The following is a 27896-nucleotide window of genomic DNA, read 5'->3' as shown; positions in this document are numbered from 1 at the left end:
GCTGTACTAATCAGAATACTATTATGCTACTGTACATGTATGAATTTTCTCTCTTGATCCCAGTATTGAATATAATGTAGTGAATGTGGTCAAGAGTTTAGAACAATGACGGTCTGTTCCTTGGTACAAATTAATGAACTATATCTCCAGACTGTCTAGAATGCTTATCTACACTGACTGACCTTGGCTCAAGGCGAGGAGGGAAGGCTTGAGAACTATAGAGCCTTTCTACCAGTGTCAAGAAGAGACACAAAACACTTCACAAAACACTTCGAAATACTTTTGTAATGCAACTTTAGGTATTAGTACACGTTAATAAGCGATAAAATTAATCAGGAGGCGATGTCAATTCTATAGGTGTCTGTCTCGAAAAAATGTCTTGGAGAGAGCTCGACCAAAACATCCGGTCGGAGACCGGAGGGAATAGATTCCCTTGATTGGGTTAGACCAAGAATCAATTGTGAATCAAATGACAAGACTCTAGACAACGTGTGGAAGCTGTAGGCACTGCAACCTCGGCCTCATTTAATTCGGTTCACTTTGAACAATTCCTTGAAGTCGCGGATGGATATTTATTTCCATTTTCAGTGATCAGATTTTCATGCACTTTTCGATGAAACGCACGTTCTGTTATAGTCACAGGTGATTTAACCAGTTTTATAAACGTCTGAGTGTTTTCTATCCACACATACTAATCATATGCATATACTATATTCCTGGCATGAGTAGCAGGGCGCTGAAATGTTGCGCGATTTTTAACAGAATGTTCGAAAAAGTAGAGGGTCGACTTAACAGGTTAATTTGAATTGGGAATTAAAACAGAGGAATTAAATTCCTTCAACATGTGGTCATACATTGGGCAGGAGGTTAGGAAGTGCAGCTCAGTTTCCACCTCATTTTGTGGGCAGTGTGCACACAGCCTGTCTTCTCTTGAGAGCCATGTCTGCCTACGGCGGCCTTTCTGAATAGCAAGGCTATGCTCACAACGTTTTCTGATCCAGACGAAATCCTGCAACAATATAATTTTAATGGATAAATGTCAATAGAAAAACTATGAAAGCAGATGAAAATGGGAGTGTTTGCTGCCCTTCCAGCTGTAGAGTTTGTTAAGCAGGTGACTCAGTGAGTGAGAAGACGTTAGCCAGCCTGCATAGAAAACGTTTTCCTTGTTGTCATAGCAACACATGTTTTATTTAATTTCCTTGTCAGGTTTTTTTCCTCAGATGGAAGGATGATATAAATATTATAATATATAAATATAAATATAGTATAAATTAACTTATTAATTGTCACGCCTTGGTCTTAGTATTTTGTGTTTTCTTTATTATTTGATCAGGCCAGGGTGTGACATGGGTTTATGTTATATTGTATGTTCGTATTGGGGTTTGTTGTATTGGGATTACGGTTGAGTAGGGGTGTTTCATAGGCTTGGCTGCCTGAGGCGGTTCTCAATCAGAGTCAGGTGATTCTCGTTGTCTCTGATTGGGAACCGTATTTAGGTAGCCTGAGTTTCGCTTTGTATTTTGTGGGTGATTGTTCCTGTCTCTGTGTAGTGTTCACCAGATAGGCTGTAATAGGTTTCTCGTTCCGTTTGTTGTTTTTGTATATGTAATAGTTATTTCATGTTACGCTCTTCATTCATTAAAGTCATGAGTAACTACCACGCTGCATTTCGGTCCGACTCTCATTCGACAAACGAAGAACACCGTTACAGAATCACCCACCACACTCGGACCGAGCAGCGTGTTAACAGGCAGCAGCGAAGGGAGGACGTTATGAACAGCAGAGGCATGGAGTATACGACGTGGGAAGAAATCGACAGGTGGGCGGCCGACCCAGAGAGAGTGCAGGTGCCCGCCTGGGATTCGCTGGAGCAATGCGAAGAGGGCTATAGGCGAATGGAGTCAAAAAGAAAGACACGGCGGCGCAGAACGAAAACCGAAAGTAACCCCCAAATATTTATTGGAGGAGGGCTCAGAGAGAGAGTGGCAGAGTCAGGAGTCAGACCTGAGCCTACTCTCCCTGTTAATCGTGAAGAGCAGTTGCAGTGGGAGAGGCTGCACCACTTGGAGAATTGGACATGGGAGGTGGAATTAGACGGGAAAGGACCCTGGGCTCAGCCTGGAGAATATCGCCGTCCCAAGGAAGAAATAGAGGCGGCTAAAGCGGAGAGGCGCTGGTATGAGGAGGCAGCACGGCGACGCGGTTGGAAGCCCGAAAAGCAGCCCAAAAAAATTATTGGGGGGAGGCTAAAAGGGAGTATGGAGACCTGCGCAAACTCCCTGTGCTTACCGGGGGGCTAGAGAGACCGGGCAGGCACCGTGTTATGCTATGGAGCGCACGGTGTCTCCAGTGCGGGTGCATAGCCCGGTGCGGTTCATACCAGCCCTTCCTATTGGCCGGGCTAGAGTGGGCATCGAGCCAGGTAAGCTTGGGCAGGCTCGGTGCTCAAGAGCTCCAGTGCGCCTGCACGGTCCGGTCTATCCAGAGCCACCTCCACACACCAGTCCTCCAGTAGCAGCTCCCCGCACCAGGCTTCCTGTGCGTGTCCTCGATCCTGTAGCACCAGTTCCAGCAACACGCACCAGGCCTTCTGTGCACCTCGCCTGTTCAGCACAGTCAGAGCCTTCCTTCCCTCCTGCGCTGTCGGAGTCTCCCGCCTGTTCAGCGGTATCAGAGGAGCCTTCCTTCTCTACAGCGCTGCCGGAGCCTCCTGCCTGTTCGAAGCAGCCTGAGCTGTCAGTCTGCATGAAGCAGCCAGAGCTGCCAGTCTGCAAGGAGCTGCTAGTCTGCAAGGTGCTGCCAGCCTGCATGGAGTAGTCAGAGCTGTCAGCCTGCATGGAGCAGTCAGAGCTGTCAGTCTGCATGAAACAGCCAGATATGTCAGTCTGCATAGAGCAGCTAGATCCGCCAGTCAGCCATGATCTTCTAGATCTGCCAGACAACCAGTCTCTTCCAGATCTTCCAGTCAACCAGTCTCTTCCAGATCTTCCAGTCAACCAGTCTCTTCCAGATCTTCCAGTCAACCAGTCTCTTCCAGATCTGCCAGTCAACCAGTCTCTTCCAGATCTGCCAGTCAACCAGTCTCTTCCAGATCTGCCAGTCAACCAGTCTCTTCCAGATCTGCCAGTCAACCAGTCTCTTCCAGATCTGCCAGTCAACCAGAATCTTCCAGATCTGCCAGTCAACCAGAATCTTCCAGATCTGCTAGTCAACCAGAATCTTCCAGTTCCGCCAGCCAGCCAGGATCTACCGGAGCCTACTACCTGCCTGAGCTTCATCTCAGTACTGGGCTTCCTCTCAGTGCTGGGCTTCCCTCAGTACTGGGCTTCCCCTCAGTTCTGGGCTGCCCCTCAGTCCCGAGCTGCCCCTCAGTCCCGAGCTGCCCCTCAGCCCCGAGCTGCCCCTCAGTCCCGAGCTGCCCCTCAGTCCCGAGCTGCCCCTCAGTCCCGAGCTGCCCCTCAGTCCCGAGCTGCCCCTCAGTCCCGAGCTGCCCCTGTCTCTGTGTAGTTTCACCAGATAGGCTGTAATAGGTTTCTCGTTCCGTTTGTTGTTTTTGTATATGTAATAGTTATTTCATGTTTCGCTCTTCATTCATTAAAGTCATGAGTAACTACCACGCTGCATTTCGGTCCGACTCTCATTCGACAAACGAAGAACGCCGTTACATTAATATAGTGTTCAGAACACATCAACAGGCATCACAAGCATATGCAAATTACCTGAAAGTTCCGCTTTTTTTATTGTGACAGTGAAAATGTGTTGTTCTTGACCCCGTTTCTTACTGGTTATTATAGAATGTACAAGTGTGAATCCCTGGGCTAAAATCTCTCTTATCCCTGGGCTAAAATCTCTCTTATCCCTGGGCTAAAATCTCTCTTGTCCCTGGGCTAAAATCTCTCTTATCCCTGGGCTAAAATCTCTCTTATCCCTGGGCTAAAATCTCTCTTATCCCTGGGCTAAAATCTCTCTTATCCCTGGGCTAAAATCTCTCTTATCCCTGGGCTAAAATCTCTCTTATCCCTGAGCTAAAATCTCTCTTATCCCTGAGCTAAAATCTCTCTTATCCCTGAGCTAAAATCTCTCTTATCCCTGGGCTAAAATCTCTCTTATCCCTGAGCTAAAATATCTCTTATCCCTGGGCTAAAATCTCTCTTATCCCTGAGCTAAAATATATCTTATCCCTGGGCTAAAACGTAACTTATCCTCTAAGGTGCAGTGTGAATGTTCCTATAGCCCAGTGTGAATGTTCCTATAGCCCAGGTGCAGTATGAACGTTCCTATAGCCCAGGTGCAGTATGAATGTTCCTATAGCCCAGTGTGAATGTTCCTATAGCCCAGGTGCAGTATGAATGTTCCTATAGCCCAGGGTCAGTGTGAATGTTCCTATAGCCCAGGTGCAGTATGAATGTTCCTATAGCCCAGTGTGAACGTTCCTATAGCCCAGGTGCAGTATGAATGTTCCTATAGCCCAGGTGCAGTGTGAATGTTCCTATAGCCCAGGTGCAGTATGAATGTTCCTATAGCCCAGGTGCAGTATGAATGTTCCTATAGCCCAGGTGCAGTATGAATGTTCCTATAGCCCAGGTGCAGTGTGAATGTTCCTATAGCCCAGTGTGAACGTTCCTATAGCCCAGGTGCAGTATGAATGTTTCTATAGCCCAGGTGCAGTATGAATGTTCCTATAGCCCAGGTGCAGTATGAATGGTCCTATAGCCCAGGGTCAGTGTGAATGTTCCTATAGCCCAGGTGCAGTATGAATGTTCCTATAGCCCAGGTGCAGTGTGAATTGTGGTACAGTTGTTAAGTCACTTAGACACGACATGTTCAGTACAGATATTCCAGTACAGTCACCTGGTAGTGAGGTTATTCTCCTCTCCTCTCTTTTCCTCTCCTCTCCCGTCCTCTTTTCCTCTCCTCTCCTCTTCTCTCTTTTCCTCTCCTCTCCTCTTCTCTCTTTTCCTCTCCTCTCCCGTCCTCTCCTCTCCACTCCTCACCTCTCCTGTCCTCTCTTTTTCTCTCCTGTCCTCTTCTCTCTTTTCCTCTCCTCTCCCGTCCTCTTTTCCTCTCCTCTCCCGTCCTCTTTTCCTCTCCTCTCCTCTTCTCTCTTTTCCTCTCCTCTCCTCTTCTCTCTTTTCCTCTCCTCTCCCGTCCTCTCCTGTCCTCTCTTTTCCTCTCCTCTCCCGTCCTCTTTTCCTCTCCTCTCCTCTCCTCTCTTTTCCTCTCCTCTCCCGTCCTCTTTTCCTCTCCTCTCCTCTCCTCTCCTCTCCTCTCCCTCCTCTCCTCTCCCGTCCTCTCCTCTCCTCCCGTCCTCTCCCTCCTCCCTCCTCTCCTCTCCCTCCTCTCCTCTCCTCTCTCCGTCCTCTCCTCTCCCGTCCTCTTTTCCTCTCCCGTCCTCTCCTCTCCTGTCCTGTATTTTCCTCTCCCGTCCTCTCCTCTCCCTCCTCTCCTCTCCCCTCCTCTCCTCTCCCGTCCTCTCCTCTCGTCCTCTCCTCTCCCGTCCTCTCCTCTCCTCTCCTCTCCTGTCCTCTCTTTTCTCTCTTTTTTCTCTCCTGTCCTCTCCCTGTCCTGTATTTTCCTCTCCTGTCCTCTCCTGTCCTCTATTTTCCTCTCCTGTCCTTTCCTGTCTAATTTCCTCCATTCCTCTCCTTTCCTCTCCTGTCCTCTCCTGTCCTCTGTTTTCCTGTCCTCTCTTTTCCTCTCCTCTCCTGTCCTGTCCTCTCCTTTTCCTCTCCTGTCCTCTCCTGTCCTCTCCTGTCCTCTTCTGCCTCTCCTGTCCTCTCCTGTCCTGTATTTTCCTCTCCTGTCCTCTCCTGTCCTCTATTTTCCTCTCCTGTCCTTTCCTGTCTTCTAATTTCCTCTCCTGTCCTCTCTTTCCTCTCCTTCCCTCTCTTTTCCTCTCCTGTCCTCTCTTTTCCTCTCTTTTCCTCTCCTGTCCTCTCCTGTCCTCTCCTGTCCTCTCTTTTCCTCTCCTGTCCTCTCCTGTCCTCTCCTGTCCTCTCCTGTCCTCTCTTTTCCTCTCCTGTCCTCTCCTGTCCTCTCCTGTCCTCTTCTGCCTCTCCTGTCTTCTATTTTCCTCTCCTGTCCTCTCTTTTCCTCTCCTCTCCTGTCCTGTCCTCTCCATTCCTCTCCTGTCCTCTCCTGTCCTCTCCTGTCCTCTCCTGTCCTCTCTTTTCCTCTCCTCTCCTGTCCTGTCCTCTCCATTCCTCTCCTGTCCTCTCCTGTCCTCTCCTGTCCTGTCCTCTCCTGTCCTCTCTTGTCCTCTACTTTCCTCTCCTGTCCTCTCATCTCCAGTCCTCTCTCCTCTCCTGTCCTCTCCTGTCCTCTATTTTCTTTCCCTGTCCTTTCCTGTCTTCTATTTTCCTCTCCTGTCCTCCCTTTTCCTCCCCTGTCCTCTCCTGTCCTCTATTTTCCCCTCCTGTCCTGTCCTCTCCTCTCCTGTCCTCTCCTGTCCTCTCCTGTCCGCTCCTGTCCTCTCCTGTCCTCTCCTTTTCCTGTCCCTCTCCTCCTCCTCTCCTGTCCTCTCCTGTCCTGTCCTCTCCTGTCCTGTCCTCTCCTCTCCTCTCCTCTCCTGTCCTCTCCTGTCCGCTCCTGTCCTCTCCTGTCCTCTCTTTCCTCTCCTCTCCTCTCCTGTCCTCTCCTGTCATGTCCTCTCCTGTCCTCTCCTCTCCTCTCCTGTCCTGTCCTGTCCTCTCATTTCCTCTCCTGTCCTCTCATTTCCCCTCCCTCCTCTCCTGTCCTCTCATTTCCTCTCCTGTCATGCCCTCTCCTGTCCTCTCCTGTCCTCTCCTGTCCTGTCCTCTCCTTTCCTCTCCTGTCCTCTCTCTCTCCTGTCCTCTCCTTTCCTCTCCTGTCCTCTCCTCTCCTCTCCTGTCCTCTCATTTCCTCTCCTGTCTCTCCTGTCCTCTCCTCCTTCCTCTCCTCCTTTCCTCTCCTGTCCTGTCCTGTCCTCTCCTCTCCTGTCCTCTCCTGTCCTCTCCTCTCCTGTCCTCTCCTGTCCTCCTCTCCTGTCCTCTCCTGTCCTCTCCTCTCCTGTCCTCTCCTTTCCTCTCCTGTCCTCTCCTGTCCTCTCCTGTCCTCTCCTTTCCTCTCCTGTCCTCTCCTCTCATGTCCTATCCTGCTGGTGTTAAAATGGATGGAAGACAATTATGTGTGTGTGTGTGTGTATATATCCCTCTCTGTCTATCTCTCTCTCTCTCCCTCTCTCACTCGCTCTGGACACGTTCTAACATGGAATCTTTTCCTCTTGTTGACTTTGTTTCCCAGGGTCCCGCAGGGCGGGCTGGTCTTGCAGGAGCCGACGGTTTGCCAGGTCCTCCTGGTACCATGCTGGTGCTGCCAGTAAGTACCAGACCAGGAATATTGGGAATTTACATCCAATCCAACAACCACTATTATCTACCACTATTTAAATGTATCGGTAAATCCATTTTCTAACAACTGCTGATGTAAAAAGGGCTTTAAACATTAATTGATTGATCATCTTGCTTGATCCATATATTTGATTGATATTTAGATGTTCATTGTGCACAGTATGATTGTGATTTTATTTTGTAACGACTGTGTGTCTCTGTGTTCCTCTGTGTGTCTCTGTGTTCCTCTGTGTTCCTCTGTGTTCCTCTGTGTGTCTCTGTGTTCCTCTGTGTTCCTCTGTGTGTCTCTGTGTTTCTCTGTGTTCCTCTGTGTGTCTCTGTGTTCCTCTGTGTTCCCCTGTGTGTCTCTGTGTTCTGTGTGTCTCTGTGTTCCTCTGTGTGTCTCTGTGTGTCTCTGTGTGTCTCTGTGTGTCTCTGTGTTCCTCTGTGTGTCTCTGTGTTCCTCTGTGTGTCTCTGTGTTTCTCTGTGTGTCTCTGTGTTCCTCTGTGTTCCTCTGTGTGTCTCTGTGTTCTCTGTGTGTCTCTGTGTTCCTCTGTGTGTCTCTGTGTGTCTCTGTGTTCCTCTGTGTTCCTCTGTGTGTCTCTGTGTTCCTCTGTGTGTCTCTGTGTGTCTCTGTGTTCCTCTGTGTGTCTCTGTGTTCTCTCTGTGTGTCTCTGTGTGTCTCTGTGTGTCTCTGTGTTCCTCTGTGTTTCTCTGTGTGTCTCTGTGTTCCTCTGTGTGTCTCTGTGTGTCTCTGTGTTCCTCTGTGTTCTCTGTGTGTCTCTGTGTTCCTCTGTGTTCCTCTGTGTGTCTCTGTGTGTCTCTGTGTTCCTCTGTGTTTCTCTGTGTTCCTCTGTGTGTCTCTGTGTTCCTCTCTGTGTCCTCTGTGTGTCTCTGTGTTCCTCTGTGTGTCTCTGTGTTCCTCTGTGTGTCTCTGTGTTCCCCTGTGTGTCTCTGTGTGTCTCTGTGTTCCTCTGTGTGTCTCTGTGTGTCTCTGTGTGTCTCTGTGTTCCTCTGTGTGTCTCTGTGTGTCTCTGTGTTCTGTGTGTCTCTGTGTGTCTCTGTGTTTCTCTGTGTTCCTCTGTGTGTCTCTGTGTTCCTCTGTGTGTCTCTGTGTTCCTCTGTGTGTCTCTGTGTTCCTCTGTGTGTCTCTGTGTTCCCCTGTGTGTCTCTGTGTTCCTCTGTGTGTCTCTGTGTTCCTCTGTGTGTCTCTGTGTTCCTCTGTGTGTCTCTGTGTTCCTCTGTGTGTCTCTGTGTTCCCCTGTGTGTCTCTGTGTCTCTGTGTTCCTCTGTGTTCCTCTGTGTTCTCTGTGTTCCTCTGTGTGTCTCTGTGTTCTCTGTGTTCTCTGTGTTCCTCTGTGTTCCCCTGTGTGTCTCTGTGTTCCTCTGTGTTTCTCTGTGTTCCTCTGTGTTTCTCTGTGTCTCTGTGTTCCTCTGTGTTTCTCTGTGTTCCTCTGTGTGTCTCTGTGTTCCTCTGTGTGTCTCTGTGTTCCTCTGTGTGTCTCTGTGTGTCTCTGTGTTTCTCTGTGTTCCTCTGTGTTCCTCTGTGTTCCTCTGTGTGTCTCTGTGTTTCTCTGTGTTTCTCTGTGTTCCTCTGTGTTCCTCTGTGTTCCCCTGTGTGTCTCTGTGTTCCTCTGTGTGTCTCTGTGTTCCCCTGTGTGTCTCTGTGTGTCTCTGTGTGTCTCTGTGTTCCTCTGTGTTTCTCTCTGTTCCTCTGTGTTCCTCTGTGTTCCTCTGTGTGTCTCTGTGTGTCTCTGTGTTCCCCTGTGTGTCTCTGTGTTCCTCTGTGCGTCTCTGTATTCCCCTGTGTGTCTCTGTATTCCCCTGTGTGTCTCTGTGTTCCTCTGTGTGTCTCTGTGTTCCTCTGTGTGTCTCTGTGTTCCTCTGTGTGTCTCTGTGTTCCTCTGTGTTCCTCTGTGTTCCTCTGTGTTCCTCTGTGTGTCTCTGTGTTCCTCTGTGTGTCTCTGTGTTCCTCTGTGTGTCTCTGTGTTCCTCTGTGTTCCTCTGTGTGTCTCTGTGTTCCTCTGTGTTCCTCTGTGTGTCTCTGTGTTCCTCTGTGTGTCTCTGTGTGTCACTGTATTCCCCTGTGTTTCTCTGTGTTTTTCTGTGTGTCTCTGTGTTCCTCTGTGTGTCTCTGTGTTCCTCTGTGTGTCTCTGTGTTCTTCTGTGTGTCACTGTATTCCCCTGTGTGTCTCTGTGTATCTGTGTTCTTCTGTGTGTCTCTGTGTTCCCATGTGTGTCTCTGTGTTCCTCTGTGTTCCTCTGTGTTCTCTGTGTGTCTCTGTGTTCTTCTGTGTGTCTCTGTGTTCCTCTGTGTGTCTCTGTGTTCCTCTGTGTGTCCCTGTGTCTCTGTGTGTCTCTGTTTTCCTCTCTGTGTCTCTGTGTGTCTCTGTGTGTGTCTATGTGTGTGTCTCTGTGTGTGTGTGTCTCTGTGAGTGTGTGTCTGTATGTCTCTGTGTTCCTCTGTGTGTCTCTGTGTGTCTGTGTGTGTGTCTCTGTGTGTGTGTCTGTGTGTGTGTATGTGTGTCTCTGTGTGTGTCTCTGTGTGTCTCTGTGTGTCTCTCTGTGTGTCTCTGTGTTCCTCTGTGTGTCTCTGTGTGTCTCTATGTTTTCCTCTCTGTGTCTCTGTGTGTCTCTGTGTGTCTCTGTGTGTGTGTCTCTGTGTGTGTGTGTGTGTGTCTCTGTGTGTGTGTGTCTCTGTGTGTGTGTGTCTCTGTGTGTGTGTGTCTGTATGTCTCTGTGTTCCTCTGTGTTCCTCTATGTGTCTCTGTGTGACTCTGTGTGTGTCTCTGTGTGTGTGTATGTCTGTGTGTGTCTCTCTGTGTGTGTCTCTCGTGTGTCTCTGTGTGTGTCTCTGTGTGTGTCTCTGTGTGTGTCTCTGTGTATGTCTGTGTGTGTCTCTGTGTGTGTCTCTGTGTATGTCTGTGTGTGTCTCTCTGTGTGTGTCTCTGTGTGTTTCTCTGTGTGTGTCTCTCTGTGTGTGTGTCTCTGTGTGTGTCTCTGTGTATGTCTGTGTGTGTCTCTCTGTGTGTGTCTCTGTGTTTCTCTGTGTGTGTCTCTGTGTGTGTGTCTCTGTGTGTGTCTCTGTGTGTGTCTCTGTGTGTCTCTGTGTATGTCTGTGTGTGTCTCTCTGTGTGTGTCTCTGCGTGTTTCTCTGTGTGTGTCTCTCTGTGTGTGTCTCTGCGTGTTTCTCTGTGTGTGTCTCTGTGTGTGTGTGTGTGTGTGTGTCTCTGTGTGTGTCTCTGTGTGTGTCTCTGTGTGTGTCTCTGTGTGTTTCTCTGTGTGAAAGTTCCGTTTCGGAGGGGATGGAGAGAAGGGTCCTGTGGTGTCTGCTCAAGAGGCCCAGGCACAGGCTATTCTCTCCCAGGCCAGAGTGAGTACGTTGTGACCACACCAGGGCTGTAGCAGGCCGAAGAGGGCCAAACACCAGAGTTGTAGCAGGCCGAAGAGGGCCAAACACCAGGGCTGTAGCAGGCCGAGGAGGGCCAAACACCAGGGCTGTAGCAGGCCGAGGAGGGCCAAACACCAGAGCTGTAGCAGGCCGAGGAGGGCCAAACACCAGAGCTGTAGCAGGCCGAGGAGGGCCAAACAACAGAGCTGTAGCAGGCCGAGGAGGGCCAAACACCAGAGCGGTAGCAGGGTTCAGTGTAACCTCTGGGCAATATCTCCCTTTTATTTATTTAGAAGAGAAACCCATTGGTGTTTCAGCATTCTAGCCCTTCAGTAGTATGACCTTTCACACAGCTGTAGTTTAGGGGAAGATGTGTGCGAGTGTGTGTGTGTGTGTGTGTGTGTGTGGGGGGGGGGTATTACAACATTACAGGCCTTTTAGGTGGGATGCAGGGTGATGGGAGGGGATTTAGTGGGGCTGAGAGGTTCAGCTCGGCCTTGTACAACACTAAAAGGAGAGGCCCTGAGATATGTGCTGAACAGGCTACAGACAGAAACACAGCCTGATTGGGACACATACAACAGGCAACAGTTATAACACACTACATGGGGTTAATGACCCACAGGTGAGCCAGCACAGCAGATGAACAGGTGTCTGAGGAAAGACAGAGAGAAGAAAACGATGGGGTGAATGAGTGTAGGCCACTGCGTCGTAATGTTTCACAAGCCCATGACATCACAGAAAAAGTAAGAGAAAACTGTCTGAGGTATGAGAGAGTGTCTGAGGTATGAGAGAGTGTCTGAGGTATGAGAGAGTGTCTGAGGTATGAGAGAGTGTCAGGTATGAGTGAGAGTCTGAGTGAGGAATAGGATGGTAGGGTGTGAGGTATGATGTAGCGTCTGAGGTATGCGGTAGTGTCTGAGTGAGGAATAGGATGGTAGGGTGTGTGGTGTGAGGTAGTGTCTGAGGTATGAGGTAGTGTCTGAGTGAGGAATAGGATGGTAGGGTGTGAGGTGTGAGGTAGTGTCTGAGTGAGGAATAGGATGGTAGGGTGTGTGGTGTGAGGTAGTGTCTGAGTGAGGAATAGGATGGTAGGGTGTGAGGTATGATGTAGTGTGTGAGGTGTGAGGTAGTGTCTGAGTGAGGAATAGGATGGTAGGGTGTGTGGTGTGAGGTAGTGTCTGAGTGAGGAATAGGATGGTAGGGTGTGTGGTGTGAGGTAGTGTCTGAGTGAGGAATAGGATGGTAGGGTGTGTGGTGTGAGGTAGTGTCTGAGGTGTGAGGTAGTGTCTGAGTGAGGAATAGGATGGTAGGGTGTGTGGTGTGAGGTAGTGTCTGAGTGAGGAATAGGATGGTAGGGTGTGTGGTGTGAGGTAGTGTCTGAGTGAGGAATAGGATGGTAGGGTGTGTGGTGTGAGGTAGTGTCTGAGTGAGGAATAGGATGGTAGGGTGTGTGGTGTGAGGTAGTGTCTGAGTGAGGAATAGGATGGTAGGTGTGAGGTAGTGTCTGAGTGAGGAATAGGATGGTAGGGTGGTAGGGTGTGTGGTGTGAGGTAGTGTCTGAGTGAGGAATAGGATGGTAGGGTGTGTGGTGTGAGGTAGTGTCTGAGTGAGGAATAGGATGGTAGGGTGTGAGGTATGATGTAGTGTCTGAGGTATGAGGTAGTGTCTGAGTGAGGATTAGGATGTAGGGTGTGTGGTATGATGTAGTGTCTGAGTGAGGAATAGGATGGTAGGGTGTGTGGTGTGAGGTAGTGTCTGAGTGAGGAATAGGATGGTAGGGTGTGAGGTGTGAGGGGTAGTGTCTGAGTGAGGAATAGGATGGTAGGGTGTGAGGTAGTGTCTGAGTGAGGGGATAGGATGGTAGGGTGGTAGGGTGTGTGGTGTGAGGTAGTGTCTGAGTGAGGAATAGGATGGCATGGGTGTGTGGTGTGAGGTAGTGTCTGAGTGAGGAATAGGATGGCATGGTGTGTGGTGTGAGGTAGTGTCTGAGTGAGGAATAGGATGGTAGGGTGTGTGGTGTGAGGTAGTGTCTGAGTGAGGAATGTTCATCTGTCTCCCTCTGACTGGTGATTTGTCATCCCTTCCCCCCTCTCCCTCCCCCTCCATCTTCCCTCCATCCTCCCCCCATCCCCTTCCATCCTCCTTCCCTCCCCCTCCATCTCCCCTCCCTCCCCTCCACCCCCCCATCCCCTTCCATCCTCCTTCCCTCCCCTCCATCCCACTCCATCCCCTTTCATCTACCCCACAGCTCGCCATGAGAGGTCCCTCAGGTCCAATGGGTCTCACAGGGAGATCAGGTCCAGTGGTGAGTTTTAGTCCCCCCCCCCCCCTGATAACACACACAGAAAAGACACATCCCTCTTACCAAGTCTCCCCGTGGAATGTGAACACAGGTCATTGACTGCCCTGTCAGAAACCTACAATGTATCGTGTCACAATTCACCCTGGCCTTTTACCCTTCTTCCTATGAGATATCTTTTACATTTACATTACATTTAAGTCATTTAGCAGACGCTCTTATCCAGAGCGACTTACAAATTGGTGCATTCACCTTATGACATCCAGTAGAACAGTCACTTTACAATAGTGCATCTAAATCTTAAAGGGGGGTGAGAAGGATTACTTATCCTATCTTCCTACGTCTAACCATCCATAAGGTATACACCAGCTATAACAGTGCCTTCAGCCTAGAGTTTTCCATGGATGAGGCTGAGTAGAGATGAAAAACCAACACAATTAGAGGCTCGAAGCTTCTTTTTTCAATTCTATTGCATTCATTTTTTTGTTTGTATTCGTTTGATACCACCCTGCATCCCAAAGTTGGCTTACCTCGGAAGCTAAGCAGGGTTGGTCCAGGTCGGTCCCTGGATGGGAGACAAGATGCTGCTGGAAGTGGTGCTGAAGGTCCAGTAGGGAGCACTCTCCCCTCTGGTCTAAGGAGATCCCATTGCCCCAGGGCAGTGAAGGGGACATTGCCTTGCGTAGGGTGCCGTCTTTTGATTAGGACGTTAAACAAGCGTCCTGGCCCTCTGTGGTCAGTCAAGACCCCATGGCACTTATCGTAAGAGTAAGGGTGTTAACCCTGTGAGTCCTGCCTAAATCTGGCCCTCATACTGTCATGGCCACCAAATCCTTCCCCTCGTTCCTAATAGGCCAATATAACTCCTGTGGTGAGCGTTCTACCACAAAATGGATGCAGTGCCTCACCAAGGAGGATGCTGCTGATTGGTGGTGGATGGAGGGGAGTTTCCCCATTACTGTGTAAAGCTCTTTGAGGACCTCAGTTGGTAGAACAGCGCTATACAAAATCCAGTATCATTATATTGTGTTTTCCCTTTTAAAACCAATAGTTCTTGACTTGTGAGACAAAGTGGAGCCCATTTTATGCTTTTAAAACTAGTGTCTGTATTGCTAAATCACAAATAGTGTCTATTGTTAAATCATTAATAGTGTCTATTGCTAAATCACTAGTAGTGTCTATTGTTAAATCACTAGTAGTGTCTATTGTTAAATCATTAATAGTGTCTATTGTTAAATCACTAGTAGTGTCTATTGCTAAATCATTAATAGTGTCTATTGCTAAATCACTAGTAGTGTCTATTGCTAAATCATTAATAGTGTCTATTGCTAAATCACTAGTAGTGTCTATTGTTAAATCACTAGTAGTGTCTATTGCTAAATCACTAGTAGTGTCTATTGCTAAATCACTAGTAGTGTCTATTGCTAAATCACTAATAGTGTCTATTGTTAAATCACTAGTAGTGTCTATTGTTAAATCACTAGTAGTGTCTATTGTTAAATCACTAGTAGTGTCTATTGTTAAATCACTAATAGTGTCTATTGCTAAATCACTAATAGTGTCTATTGTTAAATCACTAGTAGTGTCTATTGTTAAATCACTAGTAGTGTCTATTGTTAAATCACTAATAGTGTCTATTGCTAAATCACTAATAGTGTCTATTGCTAAATCACTAGTAGTGTCTATTGTTAAATCACTAGTAGTGTCTATTGTTAAATCACTAGTAGTGTCTATTGTTAAATCACTAGTAGTGTCTATTGTTAAATCACTAGTAGTGTCTATTGCTAAATCACTAGTAGTGTCTATTGTTAAATCACTAGTAGTGTCTATTGTTAAATCACTAGTAGTGTCTATTGTTAAATCACTAGTAGTGTCTATTGTTAAATCACTAGTAGTGTCTATTGTTAAATCACTAGTAGTGTCTATTGCTAAATCACTAGTAGTGTCTATTGTTAAATCACTAGTAGTGTCTATTGTTAAATCACTAATAGTGTCTATTGTTAAATCACTAGTAGTGTCTATTGTTAAATCACTAGTAGTGTCTATTGTTAAATCACTAGTAGTGTCTATTGTTAAATCACTAGTAGTGTCTATTGTTAAATCACTAGTAGTGTCTATTGTTAAATCACTAGTAGTGTCTATTGCTAAATCACTAATAGTGTCTATTGTTAAATCACTAATAGTGGCTGTATTGTTAAATCACTAATAGTGTCTATTGCTAAATCACTAATAGTGTCTATTGCTAAATCACTAGTAGTGTCTATTGCTAAATCACTAATAGTGTCTATTGCTAAATCACTAATAGTGTCTATTGCTAAATCACTAATAGTGTCTATTGCTAAATCACTAATAGTGTCTATTGCTAAATCACTAATAGTGTCTATTGCTAAATCACTAATAGTGTCTATTGCTAAATCACTAATAGTGTCTATTGCTAAATCACTAGTAGTGTCTATTGCTAAATCACTAGTAGTGTCTATTGCTAAATCACTAGTAGTGTCTATTGTTAAATCACTAGTAGTGTCTATTGCTAAATCACTAGTAGTGTCTATTGCTAAATCACTAATAGTGTCTATTGCTAAATCACTAGTAGTGTCTATTGCTAAATCACTAATAGTGTCTATTGCTAAATCACTAATAGTGTCTATTGCTAAATCACTAATAGTGTCTATTGCTAAATCACTAATAGTGTCTATTGCTAAATCACTAATAGTGTCTATTGCTAAATCACTAATAGTGTCTATTGCTAAATCACTAATAGTGTCTATTGCTAAATCACTAGTAGTGTCTATTGCTAAATCACTAGTAGTGTCTATTGCTAAATCACTAGTAGTGTCTATTGCTAAATCACTAGTAGTGTCTATTGCTAAATCACTAGTAGTGTCTATTGCTAAATCACTAGTAGTGTCTAGATTAGATGCTCTAAAATGTGTTTTCTCACTACAATATGCAGTATGATCATGCTACGTTAATATATACAGTCTGTCATGTTTAACTGATGTAAATATCCATGGTTGAATGCATACTAAGTGGTTAGCTTGCCAACCGGAGCACATGCAAAGTCAATGGGACAACCTGGATAAATTAGCTACCTAGCTAGCCAGGTAGATCGTTTTTTTTTGTATGTTTAACTAGCAGACCTAGCTAGATTAAAACCATTCACTTTGTTCTACTTTATGATTCTGAAGTTAGAAGTTTGCTAAATCTATTTGTCTTTATGTCTTGTAATGCCACACCTAACACCTATTTATTGTGGCAGTCAACTGGCAATAACAAGCTACAGGAGATGAGTAAATCAATGGGGAAATGAAGTTTTAAATGAATATACACTACCAGTCAAATAGTTTTTCTTATTTTTTTACTATTTTCTCCATTGTAGAATAATAATGAAGACATCAATCTATGAAATGACACATATGGAATCATGTAGTAACGAAAAAGTGTTCAAAGTAGCCACCTTTTGCCTTGATGACAATTTTGCACAATCTTAGCATTCTCTCAACCAGCTTCATGAGGAATGCTTTTCCACCAGTCTTGAAGGAGTTCCCACTGGCTGAGTGGTGTTCCGTTCCAGCCAATAGGACATCTCTCTGGCTGAGTGGTGTTCTGTTCCAGCCAATAGGACACCTCTCTGGCTGAGTGGTGTTGTGTTCCAGCCAATAGGACATCTCTCTGGCTGAGTGGTGTTCTGTTCCAGCCAATAGGACACCTCTCTGGCTGAGTGGTGTTATGTTCCAGCCAATAGGACACCTCTCTGGCTGAGTGGTGTTATGATCCAACCAATAGGACTCCTCTCTGGCTGAGGGGTGATGATCGAGCCAATAGGACTAACAAGGTTTGTGTCCATGCTTCTCATTGGTCCATCTTTGTCTCAGGGAGTTCCTGGTTCTTCTGGACTTAAAGGTGATGCCGGAGACCCTGGTCCTCAGGTGAGAGGTTCAACACATAGCTGGAGACTACTAAACCCACTCATAATCATACTGCACTTAACATAGACAGTTACTGTTCCTATATCTCACTACAGTTACCTGTATCTAACTACCGTTACCTGTATCTAACTACAGTTACCTATACCTCACTACAGTTACCTATACATCACTACAGTTACCTATACCTCACTACAGTTACCTATACCTCACTACAGTTACCTATACCTCACTCCAGTTACCTATATCTAACTACAGTTACCTATACCTCACTACAGTTACCTGTAACTACAGTCACCTGTAACTACAGTTACCTATACCTCACTACAGTTACCTATACCTCACTACAGTTACCTATACCTCACTACAGTTACCTATATCTAACTACAGTTACCTATACCTCACTACAGTTACCTATACCTCACTACAGTTACCTATACCTCACTACAGTTACCTATACCTCACTACAGTTACCTATATCTAACTACAGTTACCTATACCTCACTACAGTTACCTATACCTCACTACAGTTACCTATACCTCACTACAGTTACCTATACCTCACTACAGTTACCTATACCTCACTACAGTTACCTATACCTCACTACAGTTACCTATACATCACTATAGTTACCTGTATCTAACTGCAGTTACCTGTATCTAACTACAGTTACCTATACCTCACTACAGTTACCTATACATCACTACAGTTACCTATACCTCACTACAGTTACCTATATCTAACTGCAGTTACCTATACCTCACTACAGTTACCTATACCTCACTATAGTTACCTGTATCTAACTACAGTTACCTATATCTAACTACAGTTACCTATACCTCACTACAGTTGCCTATACCTCACTACAGTTACCTATACCTCACTATAGTTACCTGTATCTAACTACAGTTACCTATACCTCACTACAGTTACCTATACCTCACTACAGTTACCTATATCTAACTACAGTTACCTATACCTCACTACAGTTACCTATACCTCACTACAGTTACCTATATCTCACTCCAGTTACCTATATCTAACTACTGTTACCTATACCTCACTACAGTTACCTATACCTCACTACAGTTACCTATACCTCACTACAGTTACCTATACCTCACTACAGTTACCTATACCTCACGACAGTTACCTATACCTCACTACAGTTACCTATACCTCACTACAGTCACCTGTAACTACAGTTACCTATACCTCACTACAGTTACCTATACCTCACTACAGTTACCTATACCTCACTACAGTTACCTATACCTCACTACAGTTACCTATACCTCACTACAGTTACCTATACCTCACTATAGTTACCTGTATCTAACTACAGTTACCTATATCTAACTACAGTTACCTATATCTAACTACAGTTACCTATACCTCACTACAGTTACCTATACCTCACTACAGTTGCCTATACCTCACTACAGTTGCCTATACCTCACTATAGTTACCTGTATCTAACTACAGTTACCTATATCTAACTACAGTTACCTATACCTAACTACAGTTACCTATACCTCACTACAGTTACCTATACCTCACTACAGTTACCTATACCTCACTACAGTTACCTATATCTAACTACAGTTACCTATACCTCACTACAGTTACCTATACCTCACTACAGTTACCTGTATCTAACTACAGTTGCCTATACCTCACTACAGTTGCCTATACCTCACTATAGTTACCTATACCTCACTATAGTTACCTGTATCTAACTACAGTTACCTATATCTAACTACAGTTACCTATACCTCACTACAGTTACCTATACCTCACTACAGTTACCTATATCTAACTACAGTTACCTATACCTCACTACAGTTACCTATATCTAACTACAGTTACCTATACCTCACTACAGTTACCTATACCTCACTACAGTTACCTGTATCTAACTACAGTTACCTATATCTAACTACAGTTACCTATATCTAACTACAGTTACCTATACCTCACTACAGTCACCTGTAACTACAGTCACCTGTAACTACAGTTACCTATACATCACTACAGTTACCTATACCTCACTACAGTTACCTATATCTCACTACAGTTACCTATACCTCACTACAGTTACCTATACCTCACTACAGTTACCTATACCTCACTACAGTTACCTATACCTCACTACAGTTACCTATACCTCACTACAGTTACCTATATCTAACTACAGTTACCTATACCCCACTACAGTTACCTGTACCTCACTACAGTTACCTATACCTCACTACAGTTACCTATATCTAACTACAGTTACCTATATCTAACTACAGTTACCTATACCTCACTACAGTCACCTGTAACTACAGTCACCTGTAACTACAGTTACCTATACATCACTACAGTTACCTATACCTCACTACAGTTACCTATACCTCACTACAGTTACCTATACCTCACTACAGTTACCTATACCTCACTACAGTTACCTATATCTAACTACAGTTACCTATACCTCACTACAGTTACCTGTATCTAACTACAGTTACCTTTATCTAACTACAGTTACCTATACCTCACTACAGTCACCTGTAACTACAGTTACCTATACATCACTACAGTTACCTATACCTCACTACAGTTACCTATACCTCACTACAGTTACCTATACCTCACTACAGTTACCTATACCTCACTACAGTTACCTATATCTAACTACAGTTACCTATACCCCACTACAGTTACCTGTTCCTCCCCTACAGTTACCTATACCTCACCTACAGTTACCTACAGCTACACCTATATTTAATTAATACCTATTCAGTGAATGTTCCCTAGCTGACTATAATCTGGCCATCATTACGTGTCCTGCACAGGGCTCCAGGGGAGTCCAAGGGTCTGCGGGACAAATGGGCAAATCTGGTAAGAGGGTAAGTGGACCGAGTGAACTCTGCCTCATCCAGTGTGTGTGGTGTGTGTGGTGTGTGTAGTGTGTGTGTAGTGTGTGTGTAGTGTAGAGTGTAGTGTATAGTGTGTGTGTAGCGTGTAGTGTATAGTGTGTGTAGTGTGTGTGCTGTGTGTGTGTGTAGTGTGTAGTGTGTAGTGTGGGTGCTGTGTGCTGTGTGTAGTGTGTGTGCTGTGTGTGTGTGTAGTGTGTCGTGTGTAGTGTGGGTGCAGTGTACGATCTGGTTTATCATTAACAAACAATTCCCTGAATGTTCTAAAATCCAGTTAAAAATCCCAAAACGTACAACCTGGCAGTAGATGATGACATAATTGGCTGTAATTGCATTTCCAGGTAGATGCCATTGCCTGATTGGTCTTGAGGTTTCCATGTTTAACCTCTCTCTCTCTCTCTCTCTCTCTCTCTCTCTCTCTCTCTCTCTCTCTCTCTCTCTCTCTCTCTCTCTCTCTCTCTCTCTCTCTCTGCCTCTCTCTCTCTCTCTCTCTCTCTGCCTCTCTCTCTCTCTCTGCCTCTCTCTCTCTGTCTCTCTCTCTCTGCCTCTCTGCCTCTCTCTCTCTGCCTCTCTGCCTCTCTCTCTCTCTCTCTCTCTCTCTCTCTCTCTCTCTCTGCCTCTCTCTCTCTCTCTCTCTCTCTCTCTCTCTCTCTGCCTCTCTCTCTCTCTCTCTGCCCCTCTCTCTCTCTCTCTCTGCCTCTCTCTCTCTCTCTCTCTGCCTCTCTCTCTCTCTCTCTGCCCCTCTCTCTCTCTCTCTCTCTCTGCCTCTCTCTCTCTCTCTCTCTGCTCTCTCTCTCTCTCTCTCTCTCTCTCTCTGCCTCTCTCTCTCTCTCTCTCTCTCTCTCTCTCTCTCCCTCTGCCTCTCTCTCTCTCTCTCTCTCCCTCTGCCTCTGCCTCTCTCTCTCTCTCTGCCTCTGCCTCTGCCTCTCTCTCTCTCTCTCTCTCTCTCTCTCTCTCTCTCTCTCTCTCCCTCTCTCTCTTCCTCTCTCTCTGCTTCTCTCTCTGCTTCTCTCTCTCCCTCCCTCTCTCTCTGCTCTCTCTCTCTCTCTCTCTCTCTCTCTCTCTCTGCTTCTCTCTCTCTCTCCCTCTCTCTCTCTCTCGCAGGGTCGTGGTGGAGCAGTTGGCGCCCGAGGAATGCCTGGAGAGTCGGGGTCTAAGGTACATGATGTCTCTGTCCACTAGTCACTTTACTCAGAGAATGAAAAGCACATGATGTCTCTGTCTGTTACGTGTGACTGTTCTGTGTTGGTCACTACCACTGTGTTGTAAACGTATACATGTTGATGTCTGTGTAGTCTGGGGACTCGGTGGTCATTGTCACATTGTGTTTCTCTACAGGGAGACGGAGGCTTCGATGGCCTGCCCGGCCTACCTGGTGCCAAGGGACACAGGGTGAGCAACAGTAACGTATCAAGCACCTGCATGTGTACCGCTCCCTAAATGAGAAGACCATAGGCTGTTCTGAAATGAATGGTTGAGATCCTTTATCCTTCAAGGAAATGACCGGTGAAGCAAACAGGAAACACCATGTGACCGACCGGCTTGATTCGGTCGTTTGTAGAAAAAAAATGAAAATGTACGTTGGATAAAAGTAGAGATTCAGAGCTAGAAAATGATATATCATACACTACAGTTGAGGAACAATGTGAAAGTAATTGTGCTTTGAACGTTGATACACTTGTAATCCCATTTTTGAGAAAATGGTCCTTGAATGTTTTGGTAAACCTACTGGAGATCTCCTCGTTGTCTACACCCATTCAGCATAGTTCACACCTTCTTAATTAAGCCTTAGCTACACCCATCTATTTAAGGAATCACTTGTGAGGCCATGTACAGTACTAAACAACCATAGATTTCAAGACTAAATGCTGGTTTATACTACGGTGGGTTTGGTAAATTCAGCCTGGAGTGCCAGAGTGTGCTCAGAGTGTGCTCTGGGGGTTGGTAAACTCAGAGCATTATCAGATTGTCCGTTCGTAAACTCAGAGCGTTTCACTCTCGGGGCGTTCAGAGACTGGATGCTCTGGCCGAGGAGTAGGGTTGATCCGAACGTTCTGACCAAACAACAGCAGTCAAGCACCCAAGCTAACTGGCTAACGTAACCTAGCTTGCGAGCTACTTCCAGACACAAATGAGAGAACAGCTCACTCTGACTATTTTACTTGCCTTAGAAGAGCTGGTTAGGCTATTTTTATGTTTATCCAGAGTGTTGGTGACTAACTATGCTGATGGCACCAATGTATTAAGCTTTTTTGCCAATGTCTACTGACACTGGTCGTTTATTGTTAGTAAGTTCATCAGTTATTCTGCACTCTGGCACACTCAGACGAGAGTGCTTTGAAATCGAAGTAGATGGCCAGAGTGAATTTATCAGCTACGTCTATTGACAGTTGTCGCTGTGACATCATGAACATTCTATTGAACTAATTACTTGCATACTTGCATTGGGGTGGCAGGGTAGCCTAGTGGCTAGAGCATTGGACTAGTAACCGAAAGGTTGCAAGTTCAAATCACCGAGCTGACAAGGTACAAAATATGTTGTTCTGCCCCTGAACAAGGCAGTTAACCCACTGCTCCTAGGCCGTCATTGAAAATAAGAATTTGTTCTGACTTGCCTACTAAAAAAATAAATTAAAAAAATAGATAGTGGAGTCTTTTGTTTAGACATGTAGCTAGCTAGCTAAACAATTAACCATAACCCCAACTCATAATGTTACTATCCTGCATGAATCTGCAGGTGGCTAACCAACCAGGTTTAATGTTAGCTAGCTAGCAATGCTCTGAAATACAAATAATATTACTACACTGATCATACACGTAACGTTGCCTAGCCAGCCAGCCAGCTAACGTTAGCTAGATATCTAACATTACGCTTTAGCTTGAAATGAAAATGACTTTCTGACAACATTAGAAACATGTAATATTTGAAAATGTAGCTAGCTAGACTCTCTTATACATGGATGGACGCTTCCCCCTCTCTGTCAGCTAGCTAGACAAGCTACATTTCTGTCACGGATGCCGTGGTTGCCCTTAGTTTGAAGATGTAATCCGGAGACAGGTATTTATTACAATAGCCTTCTGTGTATTCTCTTTTCAACTCTGTCTGCATATTTGCAATCAAACGGCAGAATTGTCTCAGTCTCCTGAGCTATCATTCTCTAATAACACTCATTTCAAAACTCGGTCCTCCAGAAAGTGGAGAGCAACACTTTTGCAGTTCTACTACGTGATATCTTTAAAAAAAAGCTGTGTTAGAAAGGATTACCTACACATACTGACCAGCTCATGTTATAGACCGATGTGTGCTACACGCCTATCCCAACTCATCTCTCGACATGTCCAGTCCACTCATAATCTCAACCTGATTCCAACTCATCTCTCAGCATGTCTACTCCACTCATAATTTCAAGCAATCATGGCAGCCTGATTCCAACTCATCTCTCAGCATGTCCAGTCCACTCATTTTCTCAACCAATCATGGCTAGCGGGAAGGTTGCTGACTTTTTCCATGGATAAACCAACTAGGCTCCTAATTTAAGAATAGTATTCATATTTACAGATTGCATAGCAGTTTGTAATTAAAGCACATAAAAGTTGACATGTCCCAGAAGGCAAAAACAAATAGTTTGTTTAAACATCTCTCCTGTGAAGTGTGACATGTGCCTAGTTTCCTGAAACGAGTCACATATTCTCAATCTCTACAAAACAATGACCTCCAGTTTTGAAATGAAGGGTCAACCCCCTAGCCTCTAATGGTGAAAGAGAGAGAATATGAGTCCTAATCAGGCCTGCAATGGGTTCCCAAAACACTGGTATTTTATGTCTAATACTCTCACTCATTCCAGAGGATCTGAAGTTAATTACAGGCAGATTTAATGAGGCAGGTGATCCATACTGGAGAAATCTATCCTGTTGAACAATAGACTAGTGTTGGTCTGAGAAACAGGACTTGGAAGTTTATAGGCTTATGGGTGAAATACTGTTGGCCCCGTTTGATAAGACCAAATTGGCTAAAAACAAAATGCCACAACTTTTAGGGCGGCGGGGGGTATTAAAATGTCTGACACTTTTGGCTACATAAGCTTGTTGTTCTGATTAATCTCAAGGTTTTCTTTAGGTGCAACATTATACAATCACCTAAGTCTTTAATTCTGAAATGAAATGCGGAGCTAATATTATTGTAAAAACTCATTTGAATGGCTTTGAAGTGGTAATCTAAAAAATGAATGTGCAAAGTCATTTTTTTTGTTCAGATTTACAGTTGGACCAATAGTGTGGCCAAATTGATCCTCTGATAACAATCTCTTCCACAGAGTTGTAACCAGACGTGGAGCCAAGCAGCATGTTGAAAAGCATGATCATGATACAAGCTCCAGTCCCAGTCTTTTTCTGTGCCAACTGCTCTAAACACCCTCAGACGAGACACACAGACCCTGTCAGGCTAAATTAGGAGCTTAGGCTGCAGAGAGAGAGAAGGGCAGAGAGAGGGAGAACCAGGTAGAATAGGTAGAGAGAGAGAGAGAGAAACAGAGAGAAGGGCAGAGAGAGGGAGAACCAGGTAGAATCGGTAGAGAGAGAGAGAAACAGAGAGAAGGGGCAGAGAGGGAGAACCAGGTAGAATAGGTAGAGAGAGAGAGAGAAACAGAGAGAAGGCGCATTGAGGGAGAACCAGGTAGAATAGGTAGAGAGAGAGAGAAACAGAGAGAAGGGCAGAGAGAGGGAGAACCAGGTAGAATAGGTAGAGAGAAACAGAGAGAAGGGGCAGAGAGGGAGAACCAGGTAGAATAGGTAGAGAGAGAAACAGAGAGAAGGGCAGAGAGAGGGAGAACCAGGTAGAATAAGTAGAGAGAGAGAGAAACAGAGAGAAGGGCAGAGAGAGGGAGAACCAGGTAGAATAGGTAGAGAGAGAGAAACAGAGAGAAGGGGCAGAGAGGGAGAACCAGGTAGAATAGGTAGAGAGAGAGAGAGAAACAGAGAGAAGGGCAGAGAGAGGGAGAACCAGGTAGAATAGGTAGAGAGAGAGAGAGAGAAACAGAGAGAAGGGCAGAGAGAGGGAGAACCAGGTAGAATCGGTAGAGAGAGAGAGAAACAGAGAGAAGGGGCAGAGAGGGAGAACCAGGTAGAATAGGTAGAGAGAGAGAGAGAAACAGAGAGAAGGGCAGAGAGAGGGAGAACCAGGTAGAATAGGTAGAGAGAGAGAGAGAGAAACAGAGAGAAGGGCAGAGGGAGAACCAGGTAGAATCGGTAGAGAGAGAGAGAAACAGAGAGAAGGGGCAGAGAGGGAGAACCAGGTAGAATAGGTAGAGAGAGAGAGAGAAACAGAGAGAAGGCGCATTGAGTTAGAACCAGGTAGAATAGGTAGAGAGAGAGAGAAACAGAGAGAAGGGCAGAGAGAGGGAGAACCAGGTAGAATAGGTAGAGAGAAACAGAGAGAAGGGGCAGAGAGGGAGAACCAGGTAGAATAGGTAGAGAGAAACAGAGAGAAGGGCAGAGAGAGTGAGAACCAGGTAGAATAGGTAGAGAGAGAGAGAAACAGAGAGAAGGCGCATTGAGGGAGAACCAGGTAGAATAGGTAGAGAGAGAGAGAAACAGAGAGAAGGGCAGAGAGAGGGAGAGAACCAGGTAGAATAGGTAGAGAGAGAGAGAGAAACAGAGAGAAGGGCAGAGAGAGGGAGAACCAGGTAGAATAGGTAGAGAGAGAGAGAGAGAAACAGAGAGAAGGGCAGAGAGAGGGAGAACCAGGTAGAATCGGTAGAGAGAGAGAGAAACAGAGAGAAGGGGCAGAGAGGGAGAACCAGGTAGAATAGGTAGAGAGAGAGAGAAACAGAGAGAAGGCGCATTGAGGGAGAACCAGGTAGAATAGGTAGAGAGAGAGAGAAACAGAGAGAAGGGCAGAGAGAGGGAGAACCAGGTAGAATAGGTAGAGAGAAACAGAGAGAAGGGGCAGAGAGGGAGAACCAGGTAGAATAGGTAGAGAGAGAGAGAGAAACAGAGAGAAGGGCAGAGAGAGGGAGAACCAGGTAGAATAGGTAGAGAGAGAGAGAAACAGAGAGAAGGCGCATTGAGGGAGAACCAGGTAGAATAGGTAGAGAGAAACAGAGAGAAGGGCAGAGAGGGAGAGAACCAGGTAGAATAGGTAGAGAGAGAGAGAGAAACAGAGAGAAGGGCAGAGAGGGAGAGAACCAGGTAGAATAGGTAGAGAGAGAGAGAAACAGAGAGAAGGGGCAGAGAGGGGGAGAACCAGGTAGAATAGGTAGAGAGAGAGAAACAGAGAGAAGGGGCAGAGAGGGGGAACCAGGTAGAATAGGTAGAGAGAGAGAGAAACAGAGAGAAGGGGCAGAGAGGGAGAACCAGGTAGAATAGGTAGAGAGAGAGAGAGAAACAGAGAGAAGGCGCAGAGAGGGGGAGAACCAGGTAGAATAGGTAGAGAGAGAGAAACAGGGAGAAGGGGCAGAGGGAGAACCAGGTAGAATAGGTAGAGAGAGAGAGAGAAACAGAGAGAAGGCGCATTGAGGGAGAACCAGGTAGAATAGGTAGAGAGAGAGAGAAACAGAGAGAAGAGCAGAGAGAGGGAGAACCAGGTAGAATAGGTAGAGAGAAACAGAGAGAAGGGGCAGAGAGGGAGAACCAGGTAGAATAGGTAGAGAGAGAGAGAAACAGAGAGAAGGGCAGAGAGAGGGAGAACCAGGTAGAATAGGTAGAGAGAGAGAGAAACAGAGAGAAGGCGCATTGAGGGAGAACCAGGTAGAATAGGTAGAGAGAGAGAGAAACAGAGAGAAGGGCAGAGAGAGGGAGAGAACCAGGTAGAATAGGTAGAGAGAGAGAGAGAAACAGAGAGAAGGGCAGAGAGGGAGAGAACCAGGTAGAATAGGTAGAGAGAGAGAGAAACAGAGAGAAGGGGCAGAGAGGGGGAGAACCAGGTAGAATAGGTAGAGAGAGAGAAACAGAGAGAAGGGGCAGAGAGGGGGAACCAGGTAGAATAGGTAGAGAGAGAGAGAAACAGAGAGAAGGGGCAGAGAGGGAGAACCAGGTAGAATAGGTAGAGAGAGAGAGAGAAACAGAGAGAAGGCGCAGAGAGGGGGAGAACCAGGTAGAATAGGTAGAGAGAGAGAAACAGGGAGAAGGGGCAGAGAGGGAGAACCAGGTAGAATAGGTAGAGAGAGAGAGAGAAACAGAGAGAAGGGGCAGAGAGGGAGAACCAGTTAGAATAGGTAGAGAGAGAGAGAGAAACAGAGAGAAGGGGCAGAGAGGGAGAACCAGTTAGAATAGGTAGAGAGAGAGAGAAACAGAGAGAAGGGGCAGAGAGGGAGAACCAGTTAGAATAGGTAGAGAGAGAGAAACAGAGAGAAGGGCAGAGAGGGGGAGAACCAGGTAGAATAGGTAGAGAGAGAGAGAAACAGGTAGAATAGGTAGAGAGAGAGAAACAGAGAGAAGGGGCAGAGAGGGGGAGAACCAGGTAGAATAGGTAGAGAGAGAGAGAAACAGAGAGAAGGGGCAGAGAGGGGGAGAACCAGGTAGAATAGGTAGAGAGAGAGAGAAACAGAAAGAAGGGGCAGAGAGGGGGAGAACCAGGTAGAATAGGTAGAGAGAGAGAAACAGAGAGAAGGGGCAGAGAGGGAGAACCAGGTAGAATAGGTAGAGAGAGAGAAACAGAGAGAAGGGGCAGAGAGGGAGAACCAGGTAGAATAGGTAGAGAGAGAGAGAAACAGAGAGAAGGGCAGAGAGAGGGAGAGGGAGAACCAGGTAGAATAGGTAGAGAGAGAGAGAAACAGAGAGAAGGGGCAGAGAGGGAGAACCAGGTAGAATAGGTAGAGAGAGAGAGAAACAGAGAGAAGGGGTAGAGGGAGAACCAGGTAGAATAGGTAGAGAGAGAGAGAAACAGAGAGAAGGGGCAGAGAGAGGGAGAGGGAGAACCAGGTAGAATAGGTAGAGAGAGAGAGAAACAGAGAGAAGGGGCAGAGAGGGGGAGAACCAGGTAGAATAGGTAGAGAGAGAGAGAAAC

The 27896-nt window shown here is 46.0% G+C and overlaps 1 protein-coding gene across 1 annotated transcript in view; it reads left to right on the top strand.

Annotated features, from left to right (window-relative positions):
• LOC118382292 (collagen alpha-1(XI) chain-like) overlaps window positions 1–27896 on the top strand; it is a 232488-nt gene that overhangs the window by 52430 nt on the left and 152162 nt on the right. Inside the window, 7 exon segments of the mRNA XM_052498236.1 lie at window positions 7267–7341; window positions 10643–10726; window positions 12996–13052; window positions 16922–16975; window positions 19814–19867; window positions 20999–21052; window positions 21233–21287. Of these exon segments, the coding sequence (XP_052354196.1) occupies window positions 7267–7341; window positions 10643–10726; window positions 12996–13052; window positions 16922–16975; window positions 19814–19867; window positions 20999–21052; window positions 21233–21287 (433 nt within the window).

This window comes from Oncorhynchus keta, chromosome 4, assembly GCF_023373465.1.
Source record: "Oncorhynchus keta strain PuntledgeMale-10-30-2019 chromosome 4, Oket_V2, whole genome shotgun sequence".
Lineage (NCBI taxonomy): Eukaryota > Metazoa > Chordata > Actinopteri > Salmoniformes > Salmonidae > Oncorhynchus > Oncorhynchus keta.
This window is presented reverse-complemented; position numbering and strand designations above follow the sequence as displayed.